At 44.2% G+C, this 22,284-nt stretch overlaps 3 protein-coding genes across 4 annotated transcripts in view; 1 reads left to right on the top strand and 2 right to left on the bottom strand.

The window, feature by feature from the left end:
* Window positions 1-707: 707 nt before the first annotated feature.
* LOC113882297 (pectinesterase inhibitor 10-like) lies at window positions 708-1,103 on the bottom strand. Its single transcript, XM_027525489.1, has one exon. The coding sequence runs from the start codon at window positions 1,101-1,103 to the stop codon at window positions 708-710; it is 396 nt and encodes a 131-aa protein (XP_027381290.1).
* Window positions 924-16,532, top strand: LHFPL5 (LHFPL tetraspan subfamily member 5). Of its 2 annotated transcripts, XR_003508201.1 has the most exons (5): window positions 924-1,574; window positions 6,544-6,780; window positions 10,014-10,040; window positions 14,673-15,001; window positions 16,189-16,532. XR_003508201.1 is itself a non-coding variant. In XM_027525026.1 (4 exons), exons 1-3 carry the CDS (start codon window positions 1,163-1,165, stop codon window positions 10,022-10,024), a joined length of 660 nt encoding a protein of 219 aa, XP_027380827.1. In that variant the 5' UTR covers window positions 924-1,162; the 3' UTR covers window positions 10,025-10,040; window positions 14,673-16,532. The 2 variants fall into 2 exon arrangements, 1 of the variants encoding a protein (XP_027380827.1); XM_027525026.1 differs by having other exon boundaries at window positions 14,673-16,532.
* A 2,447-nt stretch (window positions 16,533-18,979) lies between these two features.
* SRPK1 (SRSF protein kinase 1) overlaps window positions 18,980-22,284 on the bottom strand; it is a 73,424-nt gene continuing 70,119 nt past the window's right edge. The window contains 1 exon segment of the mRNA XM_027525322.1: window positions 18,980-21,454. Within this exon segment, the coding sequence (XP_027381123.1) occupies window positions 21,270-21,454 (185 nt within the window). The 3' untranslated portion in view covers window positions 18,980-21,269.

The following is a 22,284-nucleotide window of genomic DNA, read 5'->3' on the forward strand; positions in this document are numbered from 1 at the left end:
CTAAAGATTCTGTGTGCCACACCGAAAAGATCCCACGTGTCTCAACTAAGACCCAGTACAGCCAAATAAGTAAATTAAAAAAAAAAAAATATATATATATATATATACAGACATATATACAGATATATATACAGATATAAACCATAATGGAAAAGACTATAAAAAAGAATGTACATATGTACCTTGAGTGACAGCAGAAATTAACACAACATTGTAAATCAACTATACTTATAAAAGTAAATAAAAAAAGAAATATGCAACAAAAACATACACAAGAAGTGAAAGACATTGTGTTGAACAAAAAGCATATGTTAAAGTCTGAGAAGGCTCGTAAGGACCGTTCTTTGTGTAGTGGGTTCTATTATCACACTATCAGTCTGCATTTCAAATATATATTTACATATATGTAAATACCTCACTGTCCTTGAGAGCAGGGGCCCCGTCCTTTTTAGTATATGGTTCTTGCCTCCAACACAGGGCTCAGTACGCAGAAGGCTCTTAGTAATTGTGCCCTGAATGATATAGGGAGGAGAAACCAGTGACCCGGAAGACTTTGCCGGCCTCCGAGGGATTGGAGGTTCCAGGAGGACATATAGGGAACCAGGGAAGTATGCGCTGGGCTGGGGACTGCGCTCCAGAAGTGGTTTGGCGGCAGGACACCGAGCGAGAGGAAGGTGACAACCACAGCCCCGCCCTTTCGGTCCTTGTCAGCCCGGCTCCGGAGGGTGAAGAGAGTTCCCAGGCGCCGGCTTGTAGAGTGGGTGGGGCGGCCGCTCGGCAAGCGCCTCTGCCGCGGGGCCCGAGGCGCTGGCCACGGTGCTGAAGCTGCGCGCGCGGTGGAGGGAGCGGGGCGGAGCCGGGACGAGCGAAGGGGGCGGAGTTCCCTGGGGCTCTCCGCTGGAAGGGGGCGGGGCAGGGCGACGCCCGCAGGCCCGGGACCCCGGCGGGTTTAAAGGGAGGCAGGAGACCCGAGGCAGGCCGGCTCGAGCAGAGCGGACACAGCCCCTGGACAAGCTTCCCCAGGAGAAGCCAAGGTCATCCTCCCTGACCTCAGCCTCCTCCCCACACCCGGCTGAGGGGGTGACCCACTTCTGGGCTTCCATCCATTCGCAAAGCCACTTCCAGCCCCCAAGTCCCCACCCCAGGACCCAGCGCCCTCACGATGGTGAAGTTGCTGCCTGCCCAGGAGGCAGCCAAGATCTACCACACCAACTACGTGCGTAACTCGAGGGCCGTGGGCGTGATGTGGGGCACGCTCACCATCTGCTTCTCTGTGCTGGTCATGGCGCTCTTCATCCAGCCCTACTGGATCGGTGACAGCGTCAACACGCCCCAGGCGGGCTACTTTGGCCTTTTCTCCTACTGCGTGGGCAACGTGCTGTCTTCTGAGCTTATCTGCAAGGGTGGCCCGCTGGACTTCTCCTCTATCCCTTCTAGAGCTTTCAAGACTGCTATGTTCTTTGTGGCCTTGGCCATGTTCCTCATCATTGGCTCCATCATCTGCTTCAGCCTGTTCTTCGTCTGTAACACGGCCACCGTCTACAAGATCTGTGCGTGGATGCAGCTGGCTGCGGGTGAGCAGGGATAGTGGGAGGGCAGGGAGCCCCTCGCCCCGCCCCAAGGCCACAGGAGCAGGTGCAGCATCCCACCTTCCCTGGAGTTGCTGAGTCTCCAACTCAGCTGTTGTGCTGTATAGCCCAGCCATGCTGTGTGCTCTTCAGATGCTTCTGAAGAGTAACAAGTCTCAGGATGGCTGAGATCAAAACAACTTTAAATATCAAATGGTTCAACTCTCTCATCTTATAGATCAGGAACTGAGGTCCAGAGTGGGGAAGTGACTTGCCCAGGAGCAAATCACTCATGGTAGAGTGAAGGTCTTTGTACCCTAATTCTAGGATTCCATCCTTGATACAGCAAGTGTAAGCACTTGAGGCAGTGAATGGAGGTGATATTTTGTGGTGGGGGAGGGAAGTAGGGTCTTTTAGAACTATGTGAGATGGGCGGCTACTTGTGGTGCTCAGACGCAAGGCCTTATCTGCCCCTCTTTTCCTGCTTCTGGCTACAGACAGGCATCTGGGTCCTGGGGGTCAGCTGGTCCTGCTATCCTCTAGAGCCTAGGAAGGGATGCCTACCGAAGACTTTGTCCTGCAGCCCTTGGTCCCTCCTCAATCCAAGCACCACACACAGACTGTCCATGTGAGGGAGATGTCCAGGAGCCTTGTTGGGGACTGCAGACTAGAGTGAAATCATCTTGACATCATTGATTAGAATGAGAAGCAGCGTTATCCTTAGCAGGGGGAATGGAACAGGGAACTGAATCCCAGACAACCAAACCATAAACTCAGGACAGTCAGAGCTGGAGGGGGCTCTAGAGAGCTAGAGCGTCCTCCCCCCAACTATAAATGAGGGATCTGGGGCTGAGAGAAGACAAGACTTAGCCAAGACTGTAATAGATCACCTGGAAACCAAGGAAATAGAATTATGGCAGTGAGTCCCAAGAACTAGATGAGGAGCCTCATCATGACCCAGTGAGGTGGGTTTTCCTCCCATCTGATAGATGAGGCTCCTAGCGGGTAACTTGTATTTTAGCACACAGGTCGTGAGAGACAGAACCTTCAAACTCTGAATCTTGTACTCAGGCTACTGACCTGGTTCCACAGCTGCCTTCCCAATCCCCCTGCCACCTCCCTTTCTCTGTAGTCTCTCTAAACGGTGAGGGAGAGGCTGGGGCACAGATGAGGCAAGTCTTGATGGGCTTGAGTGGGCAGTGGGGAGAGAGAAGGGAGGATTTAGCAGTTTTGTGACAAAGAGGAGCAGAATGGACCCTGGCATGCTTGCCAGCTGGTCCTCCAGAACAATGGGATGCTGGAAACACCACCCTCCCTCCCTCATTCTCTGCACTGTCCCATTCCCCCAACCTCCTGCAACAGGTGCCATTTGCTGAACTGGCAGTGCTGGGAGAGCCTGGGTGGGAGAGGGATCACCAGGCCATTTGAGTCAGATCCTTTTCTGGGTCATGGAGCTGAAGACACTGATAGCAGAGGTGGCCGGGTGCCATCCCATGAAACATTTATGTTGGGGGAGAACAAAGATGGTGCTGTGTTCCATTCTTTGGTGCTGGGGAAAGGAGGGGGGCGGCAAAGGGAGAGATGAGGAGGAGGTGTGTCCCACAGCCAGTCATTGACAGCTTCCTCCATCAGAGGAGCCCTAAACCAGTTAGCTTAATTTGGACAAGATTAAGGACCAGAGAAGGGCACAGGAGAAGGGAAAGAGGACTGATGAGTGGGGCAGTGAGGAGCTGCCGCTTAAAGTTAAATGAGCTTCTGGATGCCAGGTGCAGGCCGAGGGTGATCCCAGCTCCTAAAAACATAAGTAGAGCACGTTACACATCTCTCTGAGTTCTGGTAACTTCATCTGTTGAAGACGGCAGAAATACAGGGCTCTTGCAGGAATGGGATGTTATAATGCATCTTGCACAAGGCCTGACATGTGGTAGGTGCTCGGTAAACGTGAAAAACCCAAAACAGCTTTTTCAGTCAGGGATGGATGGGATGATGCCACAGTAACAATTCCCAAATCTTCGTGGGTTAGGACAAAGGTTTATTTCTTGATCACGGTACACACTTGTTGAGGATCAGTGAAGGGTTTTGCTCTCACTGTTCTCTTCCAGAGCCCAGTCTGATGGAGCATCAGCTGTCATCTGGCTGTGATCATTGCAAAGAGAAAGAGAGCTCTGGAAAGTCTCCAACAGCAGTTGAATGCTCTGGCCTGGAAAAGCACACAGCATCTCTGCTCACTTATTGGCTGAAGGAATCTTTATGACCCAGCCTAACTTCAAGGGGGACTTCCTAGGTTGCTCAGTAGTTAAGAATCTGCTTACCAATGCAGGAGATGCAGGAGACACGAGTGTGATTCCTGGGTCAGGAATATCCTCTGGAGCAGGAAAAATGGCAACCTGCACCAGTATTCTTGCCTGGAAAATTCCTTGGACGGAGGAGCCTGGTAGGCTATACTCCATGGGGTCACCAAGAGTTGGATTGAGCAACTGAGAATGCACGCATGCATGCACACGACTTCAAGGGAGGGAGGCAAGGAAGTATAATCCTGTTATGTACCTTGAATATTCGTGAACAGCTCTGATGACAGAGACATCCATTGAGGGTGCTTCCATCTGACTTTAGTGCCAATAATAGTAGCAACAACTAACATTAACTGGCCATTTAGCATATACCAGACACTGCTGCTGCTGCTGCTGCTGCTGCTGCTAAGTTGCTTCAGTCATGTCCGACTCTGTGCAACCCCATAGACGGCAGCCCACCAGGCTCCCCCGTCCCTGGGATTCTCCAAGAACACTGGAGTGGGTTGCCATTTCCTTCTCCAATGCGTGAAAGTGAAACGTGAAAATGAAGTCACTCGGTCATGACCAGACACTGCAGTAAACACTTAATCACATTTAATCCTCATAACCCTGCTCTGAGTCAGGTATTATTATTCTTATTTTTCCAGCAAGAGACTGGAAGTCAGAAATGGTAAGTAAACTTGCTTGAGCATACCACGCTGGCCTCTGCTTAGAGCCCTGAGACACCACAGTGGGGTGGATCTCCCTACTAGGTGGGTGGGTGGGGCGCTCATACAGAACTGTGGCGCCCATAGAAACAACCTGTTTCCAAGCCAGAGACCCTGGACTCTTTTCTGAAACCGCTATAGGGAGGTGCTATAGGAGAAGAGGGCCACGCCAGGTACCAGAGGACTCATCACACACCAAGTGGGGGAGGCCACAGGTTTTACCAAAGGATTCAGGGAGGGTAGCCCCTAGGGTAACCACCCTAAGTATCTTCCTGTTTGTCACTGAGTCTGAAATGTCACTGCTAAATACATTCAGCTCTTTGGAGAGATGTTTGTCTGGAAGTCTGGGGCAATCAACTTTGAAGCCAAGAAAGTCGGGAGTTGTGGGTGCAGGTCTTGGCTTTGCCATAGCTGAAGGACTGGGTAACTCACTTGGTTTCTCTGGGACCTCAGTTTTCTAGTCTGTAAAATGGGATATTAACACATGGCCTACTTCACAAAACTGTTGTAAGGATTGACAGAAAAATGGTATATGAAGTATTTTGTGATCTGTAAGAGAAGTCTGTATTAATAAATCAGCTCCTCCTAGAAAAAAAACAAAGGAGGCGTTCATTTAGGTGGGAAGGTGGGATTTGGTACATTGATCTTTATACTTTGTTGTGCTTTTGTTTGATCTGCTGACCTTCCTTGCAAGAACAAGCTGAGCCCCAGACGGTGACTTGGTGTCCTGTGAGGTGCTTCTCCATGAGGCTCCTGGGTAGGGCACAGCTTTGGGGCTGAAGAGCCTCGGGTCCTGTGAAAGGAGGGCCAGGGTTGGGACTGCGGCACAGATAAGGGGAGGTGCCCCGTGTCTGCCTAATGGTGGGCCCGGAGGTTGCCCCAGTCACCTCCCAGGAATATGTACCTTCCTGGGTGGCTAAGGTGGGGTGGAAGTTTGGTGGGGAAAATGGAGGAAGGTGGGGAAGAAGAAACGTTTGGCTGTCAATACTGAATCAATGAAAGCAGTGTGGCATACGAGCTGCCACTCGGGAAATGCCAACTGTGTGTCAGGCGCTCTTCTGAGCACTTCTCCAGTATTAGCTGATTTGAGCCTCACTGCAATCCAGACAGGCAGATACTATTATCCTCATTTCACAGATGAAAAAACCAAGGCACAAAAGCTTATGTACCTAGCTTGAAGTCACACAGCCAGTTAGCAAAGAGCTGGGCTTGAGATCCAGGCAGTTTACCCTAGTGTTCCCCAGCTTTTCCTGTTGAGAGAGTCACCCAGAAGAGTGCTTTTAAAGAAGGGATTCCTGAGCCCAACCCTGACCTAGGAATCAACATTTTAAACACATTCAGGGAGGTGTGGACAACTGTCCTGTGCTGTAGTGGGTAAAGGTGTGGAGATCCTATTTGCTTAGATGGAAGGTTCATGAAGGAAGCAGCCAGAGATGGGGCTGGAAAACTTCCTGTACTCAATCTAAAATATCTGAGTTGTAGGAGACATAATTATTTGATGTGGTGTAAAAGGAAAAAAAGCTTCTAATCAAGTTATAGCTTAAAGTTTTGTTATTACACTTATTCCAGAGATGCTGAGGTCTGAACAAAAGTACATCTTAGGAGTGATGAGTTCTCTGGGCTGGAATTGGATTTTGGGAGGACTTTGAAGCCGGTGCCTCATCAAGTTCAAAGTGAGGGGCATAGCTGAGGGCCTGGCAGGGCTACCTGGTGCCCTGGCAGAACCTTCCGGGCTGAGAAGTCCTGCTCTGAGCCTTCACCCCTGACCAGTGGCTCCCGGGGCACATGGCTTTAGCTCTTGGAGCCTCAGTTTTCTCCTCTTTGTTCTGCAAGAAGAGTGGCAGCAGCTTGCTTCTTGTGCCTCTCAAGGCTGTTAACACAGGAAGGGAGGTGGCACGGTGACAGCAGTGCACAGTGGGAGGGAGCAGACCGAGCTTCCCCAGCCTGACGCCATCTGCACCTCCCCTGCCCCTTCAGCCACAGGCCTGATGATCGGCTGCCTGGTCTACCCAGACGGCTGGGACTCAAGTGAGGTACGGCGCATGTGTGGAGAGCAGACAGGCAAATACACGCTGGGTCACTGCACCATCCGCTGGGCCTTCATGCTTGCCATCCTCAGCATTGGAGACGCTCTCATCCTCTCCTTCTTGGCCTTTGTGCTGGGCTACCGCCAGGACAAGCTGCTCCCTGATGACTATAAGGCTGATGGAAAAGGTAATTCTCTCCAGCCCAGGGAGCTGAGGCTTCCTCTCTGCCAGTTGCCTGAGGTGTGTCCCCTGGCCAAGGGTGGGGACACCAAGACCAATCAAACACAGCTCTTGTTCCAGAACCCAAGGGTCAGTGGAGGGTTGCAGGCTGGCACGTAGTGAGGCAGGGACAGACCTACGTGGCAGAGGCTGCCTGTGATAGAAGGGTGTCCTCGTCCCCCTGCACTCTCAGGGTCTCCGGGGAGAGAGCCCTGGTCCAGCCTGGGGAGCTAGGTGTGGCCTTCCCGTGGAAGGCAGCACTGAGGCTGTGTCTTGCAATAACAGGGGAGTCTGCTGGTGGAGAGAGGAGCAATGGGGAGCAGAGGGATGAGTTGCTCTGGAAGGAGGAGAGGCAGGTGAGGGCGCAGATGTGATGGCTCCTGGACTCCAGGTGATGGGAGCCTAGCTCCCTCAGATTAGAGTCACCTTGGGATTCTCCATATATCCATTTTCTGATCTGAGCTTCATTTCCCCTCATTAGGGGGTAGGAGGCAGATTTTTCTTCATTTGTAAAAAATACCTACTTTACAAGATAGAACTCAGGAACAAGATAAGGCTGTCTGCTCTTCTACTGAAGATTGTACCAGAGATTATAGCCAGGGAAACTGGACAAGAAAAAGAAATGAAATCTAGTTTGGAGAGGAAGTAAAACCATCTCTGTTAGCAGATGACATGATTTTGTATATGGAAAATCCTAAATAATCCACTAAAAAACTATTAAAGCTAATAATACACAACTTCAGCAAGGTTGCAGAATATAAGAACAATATACAAAAATATACTCTGTTTGTATACACTAACAATGAACAATGTGAAAATGACATTAAAAAACAATTTCATTTATGATAGCAACAAAAAGAACACTTAGGAATAAATTTAATAAAAAAGTAAAACTTGTATGTGCAAATCAAAAAAACATGTTTAAAGGCCTAAATAAATGGGAATATCCATGTTCATGGATCAGAGGACTTAATGTTGTTGAGATGGCAATACTCTACAAACTGGTCTACAGACTTACTGCAGTTTTTATCAGAATCCCAGCTGGCTTGATTTTAGGATCAGCTTGTCATTTGGAAATGTGAGACACCCAGAAGAGCCAAAATAATCTTGAAGAAAAACAGAGTTGGAGGGCACACATGCCCTGATTTCAAAACTTACTGGAAAGTTACAATGGCCATGTCAGTGTGGTGCTGGCATAGGGTAGACAGTGGAATGAAACAGAGAGTCCAGAAATAAAATCAAGCATCTACGACTGATCGATTTTCAAGGTGGGTGCCAAGAACATTTAATGGGGAAAAGAATACTCTTCTCAATAAATGATGCTGGGATAACCAGATATTTATATGCAAAAGAATAAAGTTGGGCCACCTACCACACATCATATACAGAAATTAACTCAAAATGGATCAAAGACCTAAATGTAAGACATAAAATTATAAAACTCCTAGAGAAGACCTTGGATTAGGCAATGATTTCTTATATTTGACATCTAATGCACAAGTACCAAAAGGAAAAATAAATAAGTAAACTGGATTTCCTCAAAATTGAAAACTCTGTGCTTCAAAGGATACCATAATGAAAGTGACAAGGCAACCCATGGATAGGGAGAAAATATTTGTAAGTCATAATCATAATTCTAGTATCCAGAATATATTAAGAACCCTTGTAACTCAACAATAACAATAAAAATAATCCAATTTTTTAAATAGGCAAAGGATTTGAATAGACTTTTCATTGAATAAGATATACAAATGGCTAAAAAGCATATGAAAAAATAGTTAACATCATTAACCATTAGGAAAATGCAAGTCAAAACAACAATGAGATATCACTTTATACCCATTAGGATGTCTGCCACAGAAAAGGTGAAAATATCGAGTACTGATGAGCATGTGAGGAAGTTGGAATCCTCACACACTGCTAGAGAAAATGTAGAATGGTGTGGTTGCTGTGGAGAGCAGAATGACAGCTCTTCAAATGATTAAGCAGAGTTGCCATGTGACACAGCAATTCCACTCCTAGGCAAATAGTCAAGGAAATTGAAAACATATGTGCCCCCCAAACCTTGTGTGCAAATGTTCATAGTAGTTTTCAGAGTCATGTATCTACTGAGGACTGAATGACAAAATGTGTGTATCCATACACGGAGTTATTCTTCAGCCGTAAAAGGAAATGAAGCACTGGTGACTGCTGCAATGTGGAAGAAAACACTGCTAAGTGAGAGAAGCCAGATGAAAAAAGACTAGATATTGTATGATCCGATTTATATAAAATGTTCGAAATAGGCAAATCAAAAAGAGACAGAAAGCAAATTTTAGTAATTCCCTGGGGCTGGGAAGAGAGGGGAATTGGGAGTTATCATTAAAAGTCACAGGATTTTTTTGGGGGGTGATGAAAATTTCTAGAATCAGAGGTGATAGTTGCATCATGTGGTGAATACACCAAAACCCACCGTTTTGTACCTTTAAATGAGTAAATTTTATGTTAGTAAATCATATCTCAATAAAAAAAATAAAAGGGCTTCCCTGGTGGCCTAGTGGTTAAGAAGCCACCTGCCAATGGAGAAGACACGGGTTCGATCCCTGATCCAGGAAGATCCCACATGCTGTGGAGCAACTAACTCAGCCCCTGCGCCACAGTTACTGAGCCCACACTCTAAGGCCCGAGAGCCGCCACTACTGAAGCCCGTGCGCCTACAGCCCATGCTCTGAAACCACCTCTGTGAGAGGCCCGCATCCTGTAGGGAAGAGTAGCCCCCACTCACCACAACCAGAGAAAGCCCATGTGCAGTTAGGAAGACACAACACAGCCAAAAATAAAATAGATCTTAAAAAAAAATTGTGCTCAGGATAGTGTGTACAAAGCACCAGCAGTGCCTGCATATTGTAGGTGAAGGCTAAATGTTAGTTCTCCCCACGTTCTGTCTTTCTAGTACCTCCACTCGTTATCTCATCCATCTGCGCCGCCATCTCCCCCAACACCTTCTGGCCCAGAGGTCCAGCGAGGGAGGAAGTCTACATTTGGACCTCAAGTCCAGTAGGGGAGACGATCACGCAGGATGGAAGCACAAGCTGATAAACATTATGAACAAAAAGGGCAAGCTTTCCTGATAGTGAATAAAAGAGGCAATAGTGTGCAGGCAATGAGCCTGGAAACAAGGCTGGATTGTAAACACATCCTGTTTGTTCTCTTTCCTTGCAGAGGAAGTCTGAAGCAGCTGGAGCATTGGTGAGTAATTGCACTGGAGGGTGGTCTGTGTGTCTTTGCAAGTGCTATAGCCTCGCAGAATGACTCATGAGGCTGGGCTGTAGGACCTAGGGAAAGAGGGGCAGGGGGATGAGTGTGGAGTGTTGGGTGGGAGGGGGCATGGGCTAGCTGGCAAAGGAGACCGTCACTGAGGGGCAAACAAGAATCCTCTAGTTTTACTTGTGTCTTGAGAAGCAGGAAAAACAAAGGGAGAGAAGAAATAATTTAAAACAGGCAGGTGGTTTCATAAACTCTTCTTTTTGTGGAGCCTGGCCAATAAGAACAGACTGTTTTTAGAAGTCATTATTGTAATTTGGACCCTTATTTTCAGAAGATTTATAAGAGACATGGTGGAAAACCTAATGAAACATAAAATAAAAGACATAGAAAGGAAAACAAATATTACAGAAATCTGGGCTAAAAGCATTAGTGTACTAGGTATTAAATTTAGTTCCCTGCTTCCTGATAGCTGAAGCAAAAAGCAAAACATGACTTAATCAATTTTAATATCTGGTTGAAAAGGAAACATAACATGTTAATTCCCTTATTGTCTTTTAGGTTTCTAAGATGTGAATTAACGAGAACATGAAGGAACACCTTTTAAAAACAAAGAAAGGGGAGGGGAAGGAAGGAGGGAGAGAGGAAGGAAGGGAAGGAACAGCCCACAGTGGCATCATATTCCTGACAGCTGTCACTTACTGAGGACTCAGAGCTGCTCAGGCACTGTGTGTGGGTAGGACAGATATCTCCAGTTTAACTATTTTAATTTTTTCCAATAACTTTCCAATCCCCGACCACATAAACATACTTATCTGAAAAACAGTAAATCAGTACTGACCCCCACCCCCACAAATTTACCAGATGATGTAACCTGCAACGGGGACAGGGGCTCCGGCTGCAGCAGACCTGCGAGGCGTGGTGTGTGGCAGAAGTCCTCTTGGAGGAGGTCACCGTTAGCCCCACAATAGAGCCGCCGCAGACGACCCACAAACTGGAGCACAATTATACCAGAGAAGTTCTTGCACCGTTGCAGACGTTCTAGGGCCTACTACAGATTTCCAAACCTGGGGATCAAGCAAAGGGAGAACCCCCAGGGAATCTGACTTTGAAGACCAATGGGATTTGATTATAGAACTTCCCCGAACTGCGGAAACAGACTCTTGGAGGACACACCACCACCTTGTGTGCATCAGGACCCAGGAAAAAGGAGCAGTGACCCCAGAAGAGAGTGAGCCAGACTTGCCTGTGAGTGTCCGGGAGTCTCTGGCAGAGGCGTGAGTCTACAGTAGCCTGCTGCAGGGTCAGGGGCACTGAATACAACAGTCCTGGGAGCCGTGGTATGCTGACATAAGTCCTTTTGAGGGAGGTCACCATTACTGCCATTATCCCTACCATAGTTTGACCTCAGGCCAAACTATAGGGAGGGAACACAGCCCCACCCATCAGCAGAAAATTGGATTAAAGACTTACTGAGCAGGGCATTGCCCATCAGGGTAAGACCCAGTTTTCCCCACAACCAGTCCCTTGCATCAGAAAGTCTCCATGAGCCTGTAGTCATTCCTCAAGGGTGGAAAGAATGAAAACCACAATCACAGGAAACTAACCAGATTGATCACATGGATCACAGCCTCATCTAACTCAATGAAACCATGAGCCATTACATGTAGGGCCACCCAAGACAGACAGGTCATGGTGGAGAGTTCTGACAAAACGTGGTCACTGAAGAAGGGAATGGCAAACCACTTCAGTCTTCTTGCCTTGAGAACCCCATGAACAGTATAAAAAGGCAAAAAGATATGACACTGAAAGATGAACTCCCCAGGTTGGTAGTGCCCAATATGCTACTGGAGAAGAGCAGAGAAATAGCTCCAGAAGGAATCAAGAGGCTGAGCCAAAAGGGAAACAATGCCCCATTGTGGATGTCTCTGGTGGTGAAAGTCAAGTCTGATGCTGTAAAGAACATTGCATAGGAACCTGGAATGTTAGGTCCCTGAATCAAGGTAAATTGGAAGTGGTCAAACAGGAGATGGCAAGAGTGAACATCAACATTTTAGGAATCAGTGAATAAAATGGACCGGAATGGGCGAATTTAATTCAGATAACCATTATATCTACTCCTGTGGGCAAAAATCCCTTAGAAGAAATGGAGTAGCCCTCATAGTCAACATAGTCAAGACCATCCCCAAGAAAAAGAAATGCAAAAGGGTTATCTGAGGAGGCCTTACAAATAGCTGAGAAAAGAAGATAAGTGACACGTAAAGGAGAAAAGGAAAGATATGTCCATCTCAACACAGAGTTCCAGAGAATAGCAAGGAGAGACGAGAAAGCCTTCCTCAGTGAACAACGCAAAGAAACAGAGGAAAACAAGAGAACGGGAAAGACTAGAGATCTCTTCAAGAAAATTAGAGATACCAAGGGAACATTTCATGCAAAGATGGACACAATAAAAGACAGAAATGGTATGGATCTAGCAGAAGCAGAAGATATTAAAAAGAGGTGGCAAGGATACACAAGATCTATACAAAAATACACAAGAACTATATCAAAAAAGATCTTAATGACCCAGGTAACCATGATGGTGTGATCACTCACCTAGAGACAGGCATCTTGGAGTGTGAAGTCAAGTGGGCCTTAGGAAGCATCACTATGAACAAAGCTAGTGGAGGTGATGGAATTCCAGCTGAGCTATTTCAAATCCTAAAAGATGAAGCTGTGAAAGTGTTGCAGCAGTGGCCACAAGACTGGAAAAGGTCAATTTTCATTCCAATCCCAAGGAAGGGCAATGCCAAAGAATGTTCAAACTACTACACAATGCACTCATTTCACATGCTAGCAAAGCAATGCTCAAAATTCCCCAAGCTTGGTTTCAACAGTATGTGAACTGTGAACTTCCAGATGTTCAAGCTGGATTTAGAAAAGGCAGAGGAACCAGAGATCAAATTGCCAACATCCGTTGGATCACAGAAAAATGAAGAGAATTCCAGAAAAACATCCACTTCTGCTTCTTTGACTATGCTAAAGCCTTTGACTGTGTGGATCACAACAAACTGTGGAAAAGTCTTAAAGAGATGGGAATACCAGACCACCTTACCTGCCTCCTGAGAAACCTGTATGCAGGTCAAGAAGCAACAGTTAGTACTGTACATGAAACAACAGACTAGTTCAAAATTGGGAAAGGAGCATGTCAAAGTTGTGTACTGTCACCCTACTTTTAAAACTTATACACACAGAGTACCTCATGGGAAGTGCTGGGCTGGATGAAGCACAAGCTGGAATCAAGATTGCCAGGAGAAACATCAATAACCTCAGATATGCAGATGACACCACCCTCATGGCAGAAAGCGAAGAGGAACTAAAGGTGAAAGAGAGGAGTGATAAGGCTGGCTTAAAACTCAACATTCAAAAAACTGAGATCACAGCATCTGGTCCCATCACTTCAAGGCAAATAGGTGGGGAAACAATGGGAACAGTGAGAGGGTCTATTTTCTTGGGCTCCAGAATCACTGCAGACAGGACTGCAGCCATGAAATTAAAAGACTTGCTCTTTGGAAGAAAAGCTACGACAAACCTAGACAGACTATTAAAAAGCAGACATTACTTTGCCGACAAAGGTCCATGTAGTCAAAGCTATGGTTTTTCCAGTAGTCATATATGGATGTGAGAGTTGGACCATAAAGGAGGCTGAGTGCCAAAGAATTGATGCTTTTGAACTGTGGTGTTGGAGAAGACTCCTGAGAGTCCCTTGGACAGCAAAGAAATAAAATCAGTCCATCCTAAAGGAAATCAACCCTGAATATTCATTGAAAGGACTGATGCTGAACTTGAAGCTCCAATACTTTGGCCACGTGATGTGAAGAGCTGACTCATTGGAAAAGACCCTGGTACTGGGAAAAATCGTGGGCAGCAGGAGAAGGGGACGACAGAGGATGAGATGGTTGGATGGCATCACCGACTCAATGGACATGAGTTTGAGCAAGCTCTAGCAGATTGTGAAGGACAGGGAAGCCTGGCATGCTTGCAGTCCATGGGGTCTCAAAGAGTCAGACACGACTGAACAACTGAACAACAAATTTTAATATGCATAAATTACCTCAGGAACCTTGTTAAAATTCAGACTAATTTAGCTGAAGTTCAGAAATCCAAGCACTGTGTTTCTAAGCAGCCCCCCAGTGATAAGCTGCTGGTTAGGGGTTACACTTTGAGTAGCAAACTGTTAAGAGTATAAATATTTTCTCATGTCTTTGCAATGTTCCTTATCAATTTTTTTAAAAGCCCAGAACTCCACAGCACTGTTGTACCATTTCACTGCTAAACCAGACCTTAGTTAGCTATTTAGGACTGCTATCACAGAAAACTTTTTTGCTTCTGTTGATAAATTCTGGGGTGGCATTACTGAATCAAAGCTAAACTAGCTGTCTTTTTTCTTGCCCTATTTATTTTTTTACATCTTAAAAGACATTTATGAATTTTAACTTGAGGGACACTGATATTATATACTAATGAGGAAGTTTGCTGTCTGGAGTAGAACTGAATTAAAATGTGAGTATTGCGTTTTTATTTGCTTAACAATGTCAAAGTCTATAATCTTGCTTTTTTTTTTTTTTAATATGACAGATCATCTATTTCCCTGACAATGGAAAAATGAGCAAATCAAATTCTTCAGAAAACTTGTTCCATGCTTCCCTGTGTCTGCTAGTCTAGGCCTGAAGTCCTGAAGCCTTTCATTATAGGGTTAGAAACTGACAAGATTTTCAAGACCACTTACTACATTCGGAAAACTCCAGTGAGGCAGAAATGCAGTGACCACATCCAAGACGTTCAGAGTAATGGTTTAACTCTCCTGACTAGGAACCCACCTTCTCTTCCTATCCCTTTACCCCAGCAAGTCGCTTTACCATCTCGAGGCCTCTCTGTAAAATGACAGCAGAATGACTGTGTCTAGGGTGAGTCCCCGACAGTCTAATTCACTGAGGATACTTGTTTCAAAGCACCCAGAAACTGCCATCCAGCTCTTAGAGGGCAATTAAAAAGAGGTGGCTGTCACCATGCTGGACCGTTTCAGGTTGAGGTTTAGGGAGTCCTTTGCTTTTTTCCTCAGGTTTTTTTTTTTCAATTGATGCACAGAGGAAATGACTAGAGGGGTTACGGGAACCTGAATCCATCAGGAAGTCTCATAAAGACTGGGTAACTTTAGGATGTAAAAACTTTCAAGACTAAATTGACTTTTTCCCTTTGGGAACCAAAAATCTTATTTTTTCAGTGCCTATACTGACCCAAAGAGAATGGGCTAACAGTTTCAGAAAGTTACTAGTAGCCAAGTAATTTGTTACAGTATAGATGACCCTCTCGTTAAAAAAAAGAAAACAAACTTTAGGTTTGGTAGTTAATTGGTGAATCTTACCAGTCCCCAGAGGGGAACAGAATTTAGGTAATACCTCATTGTAGCAGATGCCAAGACAAAGACAGGCTCTTTAGGCTGTTCCCTGTCCTCAGGATGGTATGTTAAAGCAGGGTTCTGCTGATTATCTGCAGCGAGTGATCCAGGAAGAACAAGTGTTTTTTCTGACCTTGGTACATTTCCTCAGTAACGTATGCGTGCTGTTCTCTCACAGGTAAAGGGGGTAAATGCTGAACAAAACTGTAATGGATCTTGATCAACCAGCAGTAACAAGGAAAACAGGCTTCTTATTCTGGGCTGCAGGGTGTGCTTTTTAACCAATGTACTCGGACACCTGCCCAGTCAGTACAGTTTCTCCTCTAGCTGATAGGCTAAGTATGAGTATCTCAGCATCGTCCCAGTTGTTGATGATGGGAACCATTGGGATGGGACTTATGAGTGATCACATTCATGTTTTCTTGTGCTGATAAAATTATTTCATTGTCAGGCATCTACTTTATGCAAGCTTTTTTTTTTTTTTTGGCCACACAGCCTGTGGGATCTTAGTTCCCCAACCAGGGATCAAACCCTGGCCCACAGCAATGAAAGCAATCTTAACCACTGGACCACCCACGAGTGACAGAATTTGGCCAATTCTGCAGTTTAGTGATGTTTTTAGCTAGGTTTGTTATTTCTTGTAACTTTTTATAAAAGGTAAAAGAAAAATTTCTAAGGCTTCCTTGTCTTTAAAAGATTTCTCACTAGAATGGCAACTATGAAGGTACAGAGAAGCTTCTGGGGGGCTTCAGGTACATCTGCCAAAAGCCTTCACCTTGCCCTCAAAAACAGTTGAGTTTCACCAGAGGAGGACTGGATGTTTACCAACCTGGAGAAGATCTGCAAATCTGAGTCACATGAGTCAGCATTTCACCTTTTGCTTTATCTTCAAGAAAACTCAGAATTCAACCTCTCCAATAAAGTGATGATTTTCGTTGACAGTAACGCATCATCAGCCTTTCTCAAGTGGTCTGATCTTTAAATTCAGATTTCATCTTTGAAAGTATATAGAAAAATCAATAAAACTAGCACTCCTCTAACCAAGCTTACTATACTCCTTCCTCTGCCTTTGGCTGGGACCCAGGAATGGTTGTGATCACCAAGCTTGAACAGTGACTAGCACTGAGCAGGTCAACAGAGGAAGGCCTTATGATTTATATCTGGAATGTGAACAAGAACGGTGTCCTTCCTAGATGCTTTCACTATCTTACATCTCTCTATTAGCTACCTGTTGCTGAATAACAAATTAGCCCAGGACTCAGTGGCTTAAAACATTTTAGTTTCTGCAGGTTGAAAGTTGCTGTTGTGTCCAACTCTGCACTCTCCAGGCCAGAATACCGGCGTGGGTAGCCTTTCTCTTCTCCAGGGGATCTTCCCAACCCAGGGGTCGAACCCAGATCTACCCGCATTGCAGGTGGATTCTTTACCAGTTGAGTCACCAGGCAAGCCCAAGAATATTAGAGTGGGTAACCTATCTTTTCTCCAGGGGATCTTCCGGACCCAGCAATCAAACTGGGATCTCCTGCAGTGCAGGTGGATTCTTTTAACTGAGCTATCAGGGAAGCCCTTCGTCAGGTTAAGAATTGGCAAGGATTAGCCAAGTGACTTTGCACCAAGGTTTCTCACAGGGTTGCAACTAAGGTGTTGGATCTGCTTCCAAGCTCAGGGGTGTAGGACTCAGCTTCTACAGGTAGTTGGGCCAAGGGCCCAAGTTCCTTGCTAGCTGAAGGCCTCTCCAAAGGCTTATTCACCTGGCAACTTGCTTCCCCAGAGCAAGGGTTCCTACACAGAGAGCACAGACAGAAGCCACCACCCCTTTGTAACCAAAAAGTGACACCTTGTTACTTTTGAACAGTCACAAAGTCCAGCCCACGTTAAAGGTGAGGGAATTGTGTAAGTGCTTGAATACCAGGTAAGAATCATTGGGGTCCTTTAAAAAGTCCTCTAATTTCCAACACTGACCATACTTTCCTCTGTATTTAATAAATCCAAAGCAACCAGTGAAATGTCTTAAGGGCACAGCTCAAATTGCAGGCAGCTGATACTTTCATAACATGGTCCAGTTCTGCCAAATGGGAAGCAAGGCTTGTTATTGTTACAGTATTAAAATGGGCAATAACTAGATGTGAATTAAGGACAAAAGATTATGATAAAAGAGTGAACTTGGTAGGATATAAACCCAGATAATCTATGTATGGAAAACCCTCAAGTCAGTAACAGAAGTAGGTACTAATGTAAACTTGCTTAGTTAAAGCTTCTAAACACACGATCTCAATTTTTCTGGTTTTTTAAACTGAGATGTTTCTGATATCCTAAGGAGGTGGTGTGGGTTAATATCTGTGCAACGACTTAAAGGATAAATACATATCATCTAAGTAGTTTTTGAATTTCACCTCTGGAACAGCTTAATGGTTTCCCTGTGTATACTCAGGGTTGTAACTCAACTCAGTTTGATGGTTCCTTTGAGATAGCTTAACACAAGACCTAGAGGGACTGCCTAGAATTGTCAGTCTGATGAACATGCTGGCTTGAAGAATTCCAATTTAATTTTTGGTTGTTTTTTAAACAGGTTACATTCTGGTCAATACTACAATACGAACACACTGTGTATTATACCTTAAAGCACAGTTCAATTAAAACAAAATAATTAAGCAGTTTACATAGAGTTCAGGGCTAGAGAAGGGCTTTATGAATAAACATTGTCACAAAAATGAAAGGCAACTTAAAAAAACTGGAAAATGTGACAGAAACATGGCAAAAATGTTACCAAATCATCAAACAGGGAAGCATGCCAAAAGAAAAGTTGGGTAACGTAGGCAAATGACCAAAAAAAGGCCAATAAAACCTATGAAACAAGATTCTGACCATACTAGTCATTAAATTAAATTAATTAAATTAAATTAAATCAAATTAAAACAAGATACTCCCCTTTTGGGGCAATCAAACTGGCTATTAGGAACAAAATGAGAGAGATTACAACAGGCTCATTCAAACACTGTTGGTCACCACAAACCAGTCCAACTGTTCTCCACTTAAGTTAGGCAACATTTACTAAATGCCTTTAAAATGTGCTTACTCTCTGCCCCAGCCAATCCCATTTCTAAGAATTTATACTGAGGGGTGAACGAGACAAATACATGAAAGACTGTGTATTCCAGTGCCTTGAGGTTCACAAAATTTTGATATTTTGCACTTTGTGATATTTAGAGAAAAAAAAAAAAAAGACAACCCACAAATATTCAGGAAAAATGGTGCTGAGTTATAGGAATAACAATTTTCTTAGAATTTTCCAAAATGTACTTTGTTAATCCCACTTCACCTCCTTAAAGATAGAAACAAAGCTACCAACCACACAAAATGATATGTGTTTAAATTATACAGTTTCACGGTATATTAAGTCCAAAAAGCAACTCAACCAATCCATTCCTCCATTCTGAAGCTAGGTCAGATTAACTTGGGCAACAAACAGAAATCTTCTGGAAACATGTAGGTTATTAAATAATTTTATTGTACTGCATTTACAAAGAAAACAGACAATGCACCCAGTAGAAAGAATAAAAATGTGTTTGGGGTTTTATTTTTTACTGAGAGCAAATAGAAATCCTTTAGTGAGATCCTGGCAATTTGACAGTAAGTTCAATAAAGGTACATGGGAAAACTTGGAAGATCAAATTCTGCAGCTGCCTCTTTCTACGGCTTTGAATTCATCTGGCTCTTTAAGAGATGGGGGGAAAGCCCTTATTTGGTGGGAAAACATTTCCAAAATGAAGTTACAGGTTCTCTCATTACATTTCTCTTCATGTTAGTTGTTAAAACAGGGCCTTCTATTTGTGTATGTTTTGCTTAGTTCACTTTAATGTCATCACCAGAATTCCTATCATTCCACAATTGTGATTTTACAGTGTAGGAAAGAATTCAGTTCTAGTCTGGTATTGCTTTACATGTATATATCGCTGAAAACCAAAAGTGGATTAGAACTGCTGAAGGATTTTCCCTGCCGTTGTTTGATACAATCTATTTTCTTTATTCTTGATAGGTGCATAGACAGCCTCATTTAAAATTCTTTCTACAGGAACATGTCTGATTTCAGGATTACCATCAAGGATCCGATGAAACGGCTGGCCAGTTATTCAGGGTAATATGTTTGTGAGTTAAATGGATTGCATAATTGCACCACTTTTTCCTTTGCCTTTGTTGGTAAATGACAGAATCTAGATTCCAATTTTCTGTACAGAAAGTTGGCCACCCAGCAGTCTCATCGCTGCTTTGTTAGCGGAGCCTCAAGTTGCACCTCCTTGGCGTTCTGTAAATCAGTCCCGTAGCCACTTCTGGAGAATGCTGAATCCCCAAGGCCCACTTGGTCCGTGCAGAACAAGCAGCTGTGACCCCAATCCTGCCCCTTTTGCTTTTCAATATGACCCGAGGAATATATGTAATGTCTAGGGCAAGTCTAGGAGAGGCTCATCCTAAAATAAGATTCACAAATTCCTTTTCCCATTAAAAAAAAAAAAGCCTCAAGTACATTTCAATCATCTCAAAATTTAAAACTTACATTATACAAGGAAATAGCAGCAGAGAATGGCTAATCTTAAACCAATTGAGAAAGAAAAGTAATAAAAACAAACACAACCCTCAAAATAAACAACAATGAAAAAAGTACCATCCCACCCCCTCCCCTTGGTTCTTGTATCCTGGGATTTCGTTTAAGACCTGAAGCCTCTGAGAAAATGAGAAGGGCAAAGCCATAAGGGGAAACTGCTTCATGGCTGAATTCTGGACGAGGTAAAGCAAAGGCCCTAAATAAAAATTGGGGACTGTTTGTAAAAAAAAAAAACAAACCCAAGAACTCTAGGATAGTTTCTTCTTAGATGGGAAAATCTCTGAAACTTAGTTCTCTTTCCCAGAGTCATCCTCAATTCTTTAATTATAGGGCAATAAACTCAAGTGCAATGAGTAAAGTGCCAGCCAGGGATTAAAAAACAAAAAATAAACAGCCAATCAAAGTAATTCTGCTATTAGGGTACAGAAAAGACACAGGAAAGGACTGTTTGCAGAACATATGTGGTTCTGAAGAAATTACTAGTCAATGGTTCCAGTTCTGTTTCCATCAAAAATCAGACTGAAGATTCGAGGACCTTAGGGTTATTAAAGGATGAAAGGAATTTGACAGTGCTTTGAACAGTGATAAATGTTACCTAAATTTGGTGTTTATACAGCTCATTTAAAAACACAGTAGCTTAAAAGTCGCAGAAAAAAACATGAAGAAAAGAGAACAACAGAAACAATCCAGGAAGATGATGCAGCCTGGATACAGCAAGTTTAATGTCTCTGCTGTACATAGAAGTAACACCCTTTCCCCTTCTCATCCTCATGCTGGCAACAGGATATGCACTAGAATATTTGACTCTTAGAGTCAGTGAATAAAAGGATGAGCTCATACATCTTCATAGCTCTTTTTAAAAGGATGCTTATAATTTAAAGGATGTCCTGATGGAAAGACAAGGGTACAGGGTGTGAGGCTGTTTCACATTTTAGTCCATTAGTCTTTGGCAGAGCCCAATCAAGGCCAAATTCACCTAGGATGCCCAATGGCTGTGGGAGGATCTCCACAGGGTCAAGTAAGCAAACCCAAATGAACATGTTGGATTAAATAAAAGACACAAACACCCTAGAAACCCTTGAAGGCAGAGCTTCACCCTGAAAAGGGAAGGGGGAAATGCTTGGAGGGGAGGGGTGGAGGGCCAGCCCGTGATCTCTGCTGCAGTGCTGGACTGGGCTTAAGAGTTGAGCCAAGGGTGCCGGAGACAATCGGCGGCAGTGGCCCTCTTCTCGGGGATCAGCTCCAACATGGGCAGTAAGAAATCTGTGAAGCCGGCTGCCTCTTCCTGAGGCCACTCATACTTCTCCACTAGAACCTCAAAAAGGCCCCAGGGTTTCAGCTTCGTGATGTGTTTCAGGTCACCTACGGTAAAGACAGTACAAAGCAACTGACCAACATTGCTAAGTGACATTGTTCTGCGGAAATCCAGGAACTAATCCAGGCAGTCTATCAAGAAATCAAACTGCCACCAGAATCTAATCCTTCTCTATTCATAAAGCACCTCTCTTATCTAATGCCTTCCTTGGAAAGAAGTGTCTCCATTTTTCACGAGGCCTAAAAATTTAAAACAATATTTTGATCCACCATTCTAGGATTTTTCGTCCTGAGCAAGTTGGGTAGGCCTGTCAGGAACGAGGTATTCACTAAACTGAAAATTAAAAGCCGATATACTCAGCATGGTCTTATGGTATTCAGAGGCAATTTATTACCACATACGAAGAATAATTTGCTTGTACTCGATTTTTGGCTCAATAATCTAGTAAATGTTGCTTCAAAATAAGGCAGTAATTAAAAAATAATGAGCTAAAAACCACGTCCAACATGTCTAAAAATAAAACTAAAAAAACACAAATTTTCAGATACAGCTGAATCACACTGTACCATTTTGGAACATCAATCTCCTTTTGCCTCCTCGAAACAATTTTTTTTTTTTAAAGACAGTCAATTATCAGTGACTTGTTAAGGTTAATGCTGCTTTAAATTTTTTTTTCTTATATAACACTTATTTGAAGTCTCTTCTGTGGGCAGTGAGTGCCTGATTACCTACTTGGTACATGCATGCCATTAACCTGACTTTGCACAAAAGGAAGAACTCTCAGGAAGCACTTCACCATCTTCTTGCCCCAAATAGAAACATTAAGAAATGCTTGCTTGCTCTCAAGTGCTGACAAAAAAAGATTTTTCTTAGCACA

The sequence above is a fragment of the Bos indicus x Bos taurus genome, chromosome 23 (assembly GCF_003369695.1).
Source record: "Bos indicus x Bos taurus breed Angus x Brahman F1 hybrid chromosome 23, Bos_hybrid_MaternalHap_v2.0, whole genome shotgun sequence".
Taxonomy (NCBI): Eukaryota; Metazoa; Chordata; class Mammalia; order Artiodactyla; family Bovidae; genus Bos; species Bos indicus x Bos taurus.

Bases quoted from the DNA above. Each gene is read 5' to 3' on its own strand.
- LHFPL5 (XM_027525026.1), top strand. From the start codon at position 1,163: ATGGTGAAGTTGCTGCCTGCCCAGGAGGCAGCCAAGATCTACCACACC. The intron at 1,575-6,543 runs GTGAGCAGGGAT...CTGCCCCTTCAG, and splicing joins GTGGATGCAGCTGGCTGCGG to CCACAGGCCTGATGATCGGC.
- LOC113882297 (XM_027525489.1), bottom strand. From the start codon at position 1,103: ATGGAAGCCCAGAAGTGGGTCACCCCCTCAGCCGGGTGTGGGGAGGAG.